Genomic DNA, 11,764 nt, shown 5'->3' on the forward strand with positions numbered 1-11,764 from the left:
GTCGAATCTGATGAATTGAAGAAGATCAACAAATATAAATTAATAAGGGTGCGTGAGAAGTAATTTGGGGTGTGTGGATAGCACACCCCTTTAAACTATTAGGAAAGGCTTTATTTTTAGCCAAACGCATGGAATATATTGGGTGACATGGAAGCATTACACTCAATACGTGAATATCCTACTCTAATGCTATGAATATGAACATCTATCCTAAAACTAATTAATTGGAATCATAGTGTCTAACATAGACATGTATGTATGCAATGTATGAAAAGATGTGGAGAGAGAGAGAGAGAGAGAGAGAGAGAGAGAGAGGGAGAAGCCTGTCGGTTGGAAGATGATGTAAATGGGAGAGACGGGATGAGTGGACTCAAAGGTCTCAATCTGATATGGTCCCCCTTGATACTGCTCCTATGGAACTGACATATGCCTCCCTTTCTCACGCCTCCTGACTTCTACCCCTCCCCTAGCACTATTTCTTGGCCTCTTTCTCTCAGAGGGAAATTAAACATAAAGTTTTTGTTGCACCCTAAAGGTGAATCATCACAGTCACACTTCTCTCTCAACTGCTTCATCAGTCTTTTGCACTTTAAAAGAGAGAATAGAACAGAACCCTTTCAAGATTCAACTGATCATCTCTCTCGAGCTACGCCAAGCCTCCTCTCTCTCTCTCTCTCTCTCTCTCTCTAAGCTTAGTTACGATCATTATCATCATCTCTCCCTAGCCCTAGCTTACTCTATCTATCTTTGTGGTCCACAATATACTCATCACCTTTAAACCGTGCAGGCCCATATAATAACGTGTCGATCGTTTTAAACAAGAAGACAGCAGGGAAAGCTTAACCAATTACATCCTAATATGGATTGGAATACCAATTTGAGACACCATGTTTCTCGACCAGAACCTTCCTTTGGCTTCCTCTACAACTATAACTGCTATGACCACCATCCTCCTGGTAATCTTTTATTTATTATTTTGACTTTAGTTACAAGTTTTCACCGTTGCGACCACTACTTTCTTCTCTATCTTAGCTAGGGTTTTCCTTTCCTTCAATTTTATTTCTATGGTTTGCACTTCAAGCAAAGCAATTATTCAACCCTGATTTCTTGGAGAAGTCACACTTCAATTAGTCATTTTTTGAGGTCAAACACAACCTCAAAACACAGAAATATGCAGTCTTACGTATACATATATCTATATATTATACATGTTATATACCCAATGCTTTTTTAGCACTCATTTTAGTTGTCAAACTTCATATATAAGACAATACTAATAATTGATTTGTTGGGCAATTGTAATTTATTTTTCAGGAATGGAGATGAAGCATCAAGCAATGATATCTGAGACATCATCGCAAGGGGGCTTGGTTCCTGGAATGATGGATAGAAATAATCATCAGAGCAGTTATGGGTGCTCTAGTCAAGACAAAAAGAAGAGACTGACAAGCGATCAGTTAGAGTCACTGGAGAGGAGCTTTCTGGAGGAGATTAAGTTGGACCCTGACAGGAAGATGAAGCTTTCAAGGGAGCTCGGCCTGCAGCCTAGGCAGATTGCAGTTTGGTTCCAAAACCGAAGAGCCAGGTGGAAGGCTAAGCAGCTTGAGCACTTGTATGATGCTCTTAAACAAGAGTATGATGTTGTCTCCAAAGAGAAGCATAAGCTCCAAGAAGAGGTAATTCATTTAATTTAATGGCTTTATAATTAATTATTGACCCTTGATTAATCACATGCAACCTATGCAGAAAACTTAGCTAAAAACCCATTTCTATATAATGATTAAAATTTTCAAATAATTTGTACAACATTTACTGACCACACCATTGACCATTGCATTAATTTAGTGAGTTGTATAAACATGGCATTGTAGGTCATGAAGCTGAAGACAATCCTAAGAGATGAAGTTGCTAGGAAGCAAGTTTCCACCGGCTACACTGAAATCTCTGGTGAAGAGACAGTAGAAAGCACGTCGGTTTCTATTCGAAGCGCTAACAAGGCAAGAGGGACAAACCAACATAAGATTGCAGAGTACAATTATCTCTACAATGTTGAGGAATATAACCCAGTGTCACCACCTTTCTGGGGAAATCTGCCTTCTTATCCCTAAGAGGCTGTTCTTGTTCTTGTTGTCGTTCAAGTTTAACTTTAATTTATCCGGCAGGTTTTGCTTTTATTAATTATTAGCTTAGTAAGAGGAACTAGTAGTTTTAATTTCTTCTAGGTCTCTAGCTCACTACTAAATTAGAGATAATTGACATTTCATCAACCAAACGTAATGATCAGCATGACATTTATTAATGTGCACTTCCATATTGTTATGGCATATTCCTCTTTGGATAATGCTTGTGTTCCCCCATGGAGGAACCTACTTATCCTCTCACATACGATTAATGAATCTTTACCATCTAAACATCATAATCGGAATCATTCATTATCTTTATCATCATCTAAAGATCATATATGCAAGAGGTCTTAGATTCGATTCTCACCAAAGATGAATTTGAACCACATTATTGTTAACTCATTGTAAGGCTAAGTCCATCCATCTCCCCTTTAGGATAGATACTATTGTTTGCTCCAAAAAAAAAATATCATATATGCAAAATATTATTCAATATGAAGATTTTTTAGCCATTTATATGCATAAAACACATGGACAATTCATCATGTGTATGCTACTGGTTATCAAAGGAAGGCTTGAGAGAAAGTAAAATTATTGGCACGCCACTGTTGGAGGCTGCTAGCTAGGCAGAGCAATTTTTGACATGACCCGTTAACTCGACACGAAACGATATGAAATTAAAAGGTTATTGGGTTGACACGATAACAAATCAGGTTGTTATCGGGTAACCCGATAAGCACCTGTTAAGATAACGGGTTGGTCCGGATATACACGTGCGTCACCCGATACACGATAAGTAAAATATTAATTTAATAATTTTATACCCCTAAAAATACTATAATAATTATATATATAATATCATATATATATATATATTAAATTAATTTAGAAAATTTGGAAAATGAGGTAATATATTTTTATATGATATAGTACTATTGTCTTATTTCTTTTCAAAATGATTTTGGTAAACTTCTCATAATTTGAATGCTTTATAATGTTTGGTTTTTCTATACTTAGTTTATGACACACCCCGACCCTTATGACACACTCCGACCCGGAATGTCCACTAGGACTCCGAATCGAGCTGTGTTGGCCGACACCTGGAAGGTGACGAAGCCATAAAGTTGATGATGTGGAAAAAGTGAATAAATTTAAACCTAAAAGTGCCTAAATACAAGAGTACGCTGTGAGCGGAAATGAGCCCATTTCACACGTGACGTCAGAGCATAAGTAAAGTACAGTAGAGTGGATTGAAAATCATACCATCGAAGGTAATCTCCAATACCAAGATTTGCCACAAATCCTCGTCGATACGAAAGCTCTGCTACTAGACCTGGAGGGATAAAAACAAGAGTGAGTGGCCAGAAAATAAAACTTTAATAGAAACCTTCTAAACGATATAATCCCTCACCGTAACGCCCGTTTAGCTTCCAGAAAATCATACTATAGATAAACATGAAATCAAAAGTATACTAACATTAAATCCAGAAGTATACCACGTCACAACATCTCATTAGCAATATAAACAATCAAGTGCTTAATAACCCATACTAGCACGCCAGTCGGAGTCACCAATAGTGACCTGTACGACTATAACCATATTTCATCAATCAATGCTAGCTCATAAGTCGGAGTCACCTATAGTGACCTGTACGACTTATCCATATATCATCACATCTGCTAGCTCATAAGTCAGAGTCACCTATAGTGACCTATACGACTTATCCATATCTCATCACATCTGCTAGCTCATAAGTCGGAGTCACCTATAGTGACATGTACGACTTATCCATATCTAATCACATATGCTAGCTCATAAGTTGGAGTCACCTATAGTGACATGTACGACTCATCCATATCTCATCACATCTGCTAGCTCATAAATACGCTCAAGTGTTACGATTACGTGAAGACTGTGCGAATAATTGCGGGTCACCTACGAGTCGGAACCAGCTATAGTGGTCTTTACGACAAGATTGTGCACCTACCTTGGATCCAAGGTGAGCGTAAGGTTCGAGAGGTGAACATCACGTGAAGGACTGTGCCCTGGTCACGAGCGGGAGCACTAACACCGGGGTGCAGGTTTATGAGCTCTAACTACATCTATTGTAACATATACGACTCATGGGCAACCTGTACGACAGAGTCGGAGTTGCCTAAAACATATATGTAGTCGTATCATAACTCCATCATTTCAACTAATACCATAAACTCACCTGAACTTACTTGGGTATCCTGCGTTCACCTTCACACTCCACAGCGTTCCTAATAATTATATGCAGGTAATATCCATATAGATAAACCATGATGCAATTTGATACTCAACAATGTTATAGCATTTTCAATTATATATAAGCTGTAATGCCCTACTCCCAAACTATTTATTTTCAGAAATAATTATCGGTGACAAGCTTAACTAAACATTAATTTAACTAACTATTAATACTTACGATTCTTTACTCTAATTCCTCGATCCTTCACACAATGATTTATGACCAACATCCCATCACTAAAATCGTAAAGTTAAATCTCATAGTTTCCACCAATGTCCTCACATTGTACAATTTCTCAAACAAGGCTATTGTCTCAATTATTTAGTCTCATTTATGGTATGGTTGCATCTAATGTCTCATTAGACTGCCTATGTACCCTAAACAGGGATCAAGCCATTCATAGTTCGCATTAGTACTTCAAAGCATTAACAATAATTATATGCAATAATCAATTTCTGACCGTTTGTGGAATTATCAATCATATATATACATATATATATGTATATACATCTATATGTATATATATATATATATATATATATATATATATATATATATATATATATATATATATATATTCTATAGAAAAGAAAAGACCCACTTACCTGAGGTTCGTGCTACAACTCCCTAGCACGCATATCGAGACATCACGAATCATCGTCGCCTATGACCAATTATCAAATCACAACTCAGAGTTCATACCGATAAAATACATAATTTAGATAAAACACATTCCTACGTAATTCAATTCGGAAGATCTGCATCACGGATTTCTGATCTGTTACTTCCAAAGATTCACATTATGTTCCTAGAACCACGTCCTAATGTTTCATTATGATCCAACGGTCGGATCTCCATCAGTTGCCAAAACCAAGTGGCGGTCAACATTTTATTTATGAACTTACAAATCCAATTCGGGAAGATCTGTACACCTGATTCCCAATCCGTAAGTTCCTATGGTCCTCAAATATTACGTACTATAATGTATTAAAGTTTGGTGACAATCCAACGGTCGGATCATCGATTCATACAATGACCTATTAATGTAACGTAGAGAATTTAGATTCCAACAATCAACCTACGTCATACAATTACAAAAACTGAACTTAAGGCATCTAATTATCCTAAGAATAACATCGATGGCCCCCTGGCCATGCGCCGCCGTGGGTGGCAGTCGGCCGTCCCGACTTGTCAGAAAATTCGACTATTTAAAAAAAATTCTCAAAAATTACAAAAATGAAGATCTCAAAGAATAGAGCAAATTTTATACCTGTGGCTAAGTCCAATTTGGCATGTAAAGGCTCTAATTTTGCTAAAACAGTACGGAACCTTAGAATTGGGTGTGATTCGATTCGACCTCCAAACTTGTTCCAACGCCTCCACCACTGCTTGGACTTTGTTTCTGGGTTCTAGGGAAGTGTTTTGGTGGTGGTGATCGAGGGTAAGTGTTTCAGAAATGAGTGGATTCTCGACAAAGGGTTATCGGACCCGTGGGTTGTTCTTCGTGAAAACCGTGATGAAACGTCATCGATTAAGGCTATAATTGGATGCTGGGACATTATGGTGATGTTCAAGTGTGATGAGAGGTTGAAGAAAGCTCGAAATTTGGATGGAAAATCGTCGGAAAACACTTAGGGAAACCGGGTCACCGCATGGGTCAAGGGAAAACCCGGCCCGTTCCCCTCCTTTTTCTCCTCCCTCCTTTCTCTCATTTCCCCCTTCTTTGGTTGGTCACCTACTCCTCTCTCATTTCCCCATTTGTCCACCCTCTCTTCCTTTTCTTCCTGATTGGGCAGTAGCCCTTCTTTCTTTCTTTTTTCATTCCCCCTCATCTTCTTTCTCTTCCTCTTTAAAATAATTAAATGATAAATAATATCAACATTATAAAAATATAAATAGTGATTGAAACAAAAGTACTTCTCAAGTTTACAATTCCGTAAAACTTTAACCGTAATCCCAAATCCTCTTCTGCTTACGCCTACGAGTCCGTAATGTCGAGTACTTCAGGAAAACGCTAAAGGATTAATTCATACACCTCACTATACGCTGATCAATGAAAGTCAATACTCCCGCCACTAAGGGCATTTTTGTAAAATCACGCTTTTAAAATTAATAAAAATGTAAAATTTGGGATGGGTTGTAACAGTTTATGCGGAAGACAGTTCTGATGTGGAAAACCTTACTGAAAACTTCATCAACATAACTCTTGAAAGCAATAGATCATGCCAAAGTTCCAATACAATTTCCCCATGATGGTCGATGAAAATTGAAGGATTTTGTAAAATGAATAACATGCAAGCTTTCAGTTTCATTGGCAAGGTTTTAACTTCTGAGAAAGGCTTCACAACCTTGAAAAGAAAAACTCCTTCATTTTGCATATCCTTGCACCTTTGATATTTTGTAGTAGACTAGTAGTGTATTGGTGATTTTTTATTAGGCTATTATTTTTTAGTGTAGATGTAGTACTTAACGACAAATGTGTTTTTACGTTTTGAAGTAATATTTATGTGGCAATGCGGTATGTGCAAATTTAAGAACAAAAAAATTTAAACGGGTCATAATGGGTTGGGTCATTTTACCTGTTGGGTAAAGTGACCCTACCTGTTCAAGACTTGTTAAGATAACGGGTGTGATACGACACGACCCGTTAAGATAATAGGTGTTACACGACAACGACACGAAACATAACAAACATGACCCGTTTTCCAATTCTACTGCCAGCAGACAATGTTTGTGTAGTAATTTTGTAGGTTTGTGTGAGATTTTACTCTTGAACTAAACAATTGAGCACTCAATGAAACACTGGTTTGGTTAGGTTCTTTTTATGTCTTTGTTGACCCTAAAAACTACCAACCCTACGTGGCACGCAGGCCGAGTAACTAATGAGCTAACTACGTCTTTCGATTGTATGCGAGCGTGCCAACTCATCAGCCAAGCTCAGCCGGGGAGTAAAATGTGTTGATGTTGCGTTGGGTGCGCTGCTGACTTCTGAATCTCGAGACTACGGTCAAGGAAGAAACAGGCTTCGGCCTTCGGGTTCTAAAGCCTGAAAACAAGGCTACTAGTTCTGCGAAGTTCACAAGTCGTCGGCGCTGGATTCGGTCACAGTGATTATATTTGTAAGAATATAAGTATGCCGAATCGACACCAGAGTATAGGGGCATAGATACTCAAAACAGATATATGTCTTAATGGTAAACATGGTTCGGCCGTCAGAATGCTGAACTCTAAAGCCTACTTGTGAGTATCCAATCATAAAAACAACTCGGCGTTCAATGTGTTGAGCCCTAGTAAACTGTAACACCTCACTTCGCCGAGAAGGCTAATGAGATGACCTCTGCCAATAAGGATTCAAAAATCCTTCTCGACCGAGACTTGGATAGATAACCAATCGGCCTCGACGCAGTGCTGTTTATCTAAACCGAAGGTGCTCTGCGATCGGCTGATTCTATGACAACAGTGATATTTATCCAAACTGAAGATGTTCGCCAGTTACCTTCACAATGTTATTTATCCAAACTGAAGATGTGTTGGCGAAAAAGAAACTAAAAATCTCAAGGTTATTGAGAGGTTTCGCGTATAGCGAGGGTTTGCGTAGGGCAATTTGTGTGTTGAATTGGAGGGCTTGAATGATGCACTCTTCCCTCTATTTATAGTAGTCAACCTGCTTCTAATTGAATCAAAATCAAACTCAGATTAGGACTCATTCCCTCAATCCAACCTTATCTCGGCCAGTCCTACTCCTACTAGGACTTTGAACTCAACCCCTTATCAGGCTGCATTCAATCTCAATCTTCAGCATCCTTATCCTGCCGAAACTCCTTCTTGTATCAGGATTCAACTGTCCATCTCGCAATAGGGCTTACCTGCATCCCATGGATTCTCAATGGGACACGGTCGGCCTTGACTATACGGCCCACGAGCCGGATGACCCCTAGCGACTCCTAAGCAAGGCATCTGGGCCGAGAACAATTCTAAACTCATCGTAAACCAGTATTTTGGGCCCAAACATTGCCCCTTCGATTCTGAGGTCGATCTACATTCCTTGGTCGAGCCTCGGCCTTGAAGAAGCGAAACCGACCTAAAACAAACATTAAACCCCCTCGAGAAATACCACCATGTGTACTTATAAGACATGATCTTACGACCTCGATTTTCCCAACCATCCTGCCACGTGTCGATCCTTTGGTTAACCTAGCAGCCCTTAATCATGACCCTTGAAAATATGCGATGGCCAAAATGTCTCTTCCACATTAAATCCGCCACACCACCCAATCGTGCATCCTCAAACCGCGAAAACCTCGGTCTTTTCAACTGGATTCTCTGAATATCCACAATGATTAACAACTTTCCCGCTCGATCATTCCTCCAACTTTGAAAAACAAACGTTTAACCTTCCTTCCAAAATGCCTATAAATACCTAAACCATTTCCATTCGTACTTTATGCTTTCCAAAATCCTTGAGACCTTTTTGCCATTTTGCTTTTAACATCCTAGAAAACCTAAAATCCAAAATCCCAGAAAACCCCAAGTTCTTAACCCAGAAATCTTCGAGCCTTCATCAATGGCCTCCTTCATCTCCCAGCTTTCCAACGAGTGCAACAAATGCAAGGACTTTATCGATCGAAACACCGTCAAGACTCTACGCTTCGAGAGTGATTTAAACACCACCCATCAAATCCTAGAACCACTCTTTAAAGACACAGTGACATCGTCCATCATCAACCTCTTCAAAGAACACTGCCTGGCATATTTACTGCAATGATTTGATTGGTTGAAGTGGTGTCTGACAAAGCCTCAAGAAGCCTGGCCTTCGACCAACTCGAACTGGGTGGCCTAGGTCGTACGGATGGAAAAATTCTTTGGTAAAGAATGGGTGGCTCTCAGCATCCATGACGCCATTAAGCTTTTGACCATGAAGATTGCCATGGATAAAGAACTCCTTATGGCAGCTCTAAGCCTCTGGCGCTTGGCCACAAACACCATGATCCTTCCCTTCGGCCCTATCACCCCCATCATCCTCGACATCTCAGTTATCCTCGAGACCTCTCATTCTGGCATTCTAATAGATACCGCTCTTATTGGATGCCCGTCGAACCTCGACCTCAAGGTACTATTTGACGAATGGGCTGTTGAGACCTTGAGCCAAAAAGGTCAAGAGCCTTCAAAAGAGGAAGTTCAGAAGTTGCACAAGAATTTTCTCAACTACAACACCCTCATCCTCCATTTTGCTGGCCGAGGAGAAGCGAGTCTACGGAGGGGAGAACATGAGGCCTTCCTATTTTACTGGTACAACAAGTTTATCTGTTGTACCAAGTCAAAAAAGTGCTTGTTGAAAATATGCTGGTGGCTGAAGCCCTGGCTAGTGGTCACTCTTTGGCGCTCAGTCCAGCTATCCTTGCTAACCTTCTGCGCTGCCTGGCTGAAACGACCATCAACAAGATTGATCCGCACCAGAACGGACCTCCCTGGGTATTCCAACTCTGGTTGCAGGTCTATTTTTCCACATTTCGACCAGAAATCCCCAACCTTCAGTCCACTGCAGCGTTCGGCCTTTAGTTGGCTTCTCGACCAATGCCTCATCACCGAGCTGAAGAAGTCTTCAAACATTTCTTCAGCCTAGACGTCCTTTCCAACGATGATTTTTTGATATGCTGTTGTCAAGAGTACCCCCACTCCATCAGGTTTCCCACATCAACCTGAAGTGAAAGTGAAGATGATGGTCTTCGTCCAAACTGGGGGTCATTTGTGTTAACTCACGACCTTCCCCTTGGTTACCTCTAAGGTTGCCAGGTGCCTATACTTACTTCCCGCTCCCTTCTAAGCCGAGGACACCTCTTTGGTTCCTCAGAAAGAGAGTGCAAACACATCGAGAAAGAGTTTCAGGAACGGTGCAAAAAATTCCACCTTCGACCAACTGTTCCTGAATCTCTCGGCACTGATACCTTCGGCGACTGGTGGGAAGAATATACCCACGACTCTTTTGGCGCTTTGGTCGAAAACGTGGTTAACAAAATTTTTGGCGACCGACCCAAAAAAGCTCATGCCCCTCAATCCAAAGAGACACCCCAAGGTATACGGCTATCTCTACCTTTATTGTTCAAACACTTAATCGATTTTACTAACTAGATTTCGCTTTCTCAGGCGGTCGAGTATTGAAACAGGCAGACGTGCTCGCCGCGGCTGAAGCCAGGAAAAAATTGGCTCATTCATCCAAGAAATCTAAAATCGCCGCACAAAATACACTGAGCAAACAGCCTCGCCCAAACACCGAGACAGCAGGTGAAGCTCCTCGTCCCACAAAACGCGTCAAGAAATTGGCGAAGAAATAAGCACGGGAGATTCACGTTATCTTCAGCCAAACCACCGTAGCGACCGCTCCTAGTGCCTCTCCTCTTGCTCTTGTTGTCCAAGCCTCAACGGAGAAACGACCAACTGCAATTAGCCCAACACCCTAAGTTCACCCGGCCTCTGAGGTTCCGGAGGTCATGGTCGAACCAGTTGTTGTGCCGCTGGTCTAAATGCCTACAGCTCCGGGGCCGACTGTAACACCCGTCCTGGAGGAAACAACCCCTTCGGTCAAGAAAAATCTCCCCAAGAATCCAAAATAATTAGTGATCATCTTACAATAGGTATGATTATGCTGTTGGTAACTCCATTCTCTCATTAAATTCAAAAGTATTAACAGCTCTTTTGTTTTAGGATGACGAGAGTGACGAGATTCCGTTGGTGAGTCACCCTAGACCAACTGAACCTCCTTCCAACGATCTTCCCCCTGTGGTTGATTCTCCTACAACAGATCGTGGAAAAAGACCTCTCGTTGAGCCTGAAGCGATGTCAGAAACCCCGATTCTCCCACACAATCAAGACCTCGGCATTCCCTCTCAAGAAGCGACTTCGGCTTTTGTAAGGCTCGATTACTTTCTCTTGTCAATTTTGCTATAACGAGTCTGAACCGAGAAAAATATTAAATGTCAGGTGCTCAGTTATTCATTTCATCAAAAATTCTATACGCTGAAGGGTGTTATCTATATTTCCTAGCCATCTTAGTGGCCGTCGAACGTAGATAACCTTCATCGGCCGCGTGAATTAGGAAGCAGTCTAAAACACTGGGCTAGGCCATTAAGCTCTCTAGGTTCGAGCAATGAACCAGGAGACATGGCTGAAGTCTCATCTCGGTAGGTCTAAAACAAATTCTCTCTGCTATATTCTTTTATAATTTTCCTTTTGCCTAAATTCTTTTCTTGTGCAGCCTTCATGGGAAGTCAAGTTTGATGCTCTCCTATCGTGTACTTCGGGCCTTCCATATCAACGGCCGAATCGAATGCTCTTGTTAGGTTGCAGGAGCTTTTGTCTCTCTCAGCTTCA

General features: G+C 40.7%; 1 protein-coding gene and 1 pseudogene across 2 annotated transcripts; both read left to right on the top strand.

The window, feature by feature from the left end:
* Positions 1-612: 612 nt before the first annotated feature.
* On the top strand, positions 613-2,305 carry LOC126592610 (putative homeobox-leucine zipper protein ATHB-51). Of its 2 annotated transcripts, none has more exons than XM_050258362.1 (3): positions 613-956; positions 1,315-1,676; positions 1,872-2,305. In XM_050258362.1, the coding sequence occupies exons 1-3, from the start codon at positions 860-862 to the stop codon at positions 2,106-2,108; spliced, it is 696 nt and encodes a 231-aa protein (XP_050114319.1). In that variant the 5' UTR covers positions 613-859; the 3' UTR covers positions 2,109-2,305. The 2 variants fall into 2 exon arrangements, with proteins under 2 accessions (XP_050114319.1, XP_050114320.1); XM_050258363.1 differs by lacking the exon at positions 613-956 and adding an exon at positions 973-1,143.
* A 6,940-nt stretch (positions 2,306-9,245) lies between these two features.
* On the top strand, positions 9,246-11,341 carry LOC126592179 (uncharacterized; annotated as a pseudogene).
* Positions 11,342-11,764: the final 423 nt, after the last annotated feature.

Source organism: Malus sylvestris, chromosome 12 (genome assembly GCF_916048215.2).
Source record: "Malus sylvestris chromosome 12, drMalSylv7.2, whole genome shotgun sequence".
Classification (NCBI taxonomy): Eukaryota; Viridiplantae; Streptophyta; class Magnoliopsida; order Rosales; family Rosaceae; genus Malus; species Malus sylvestris.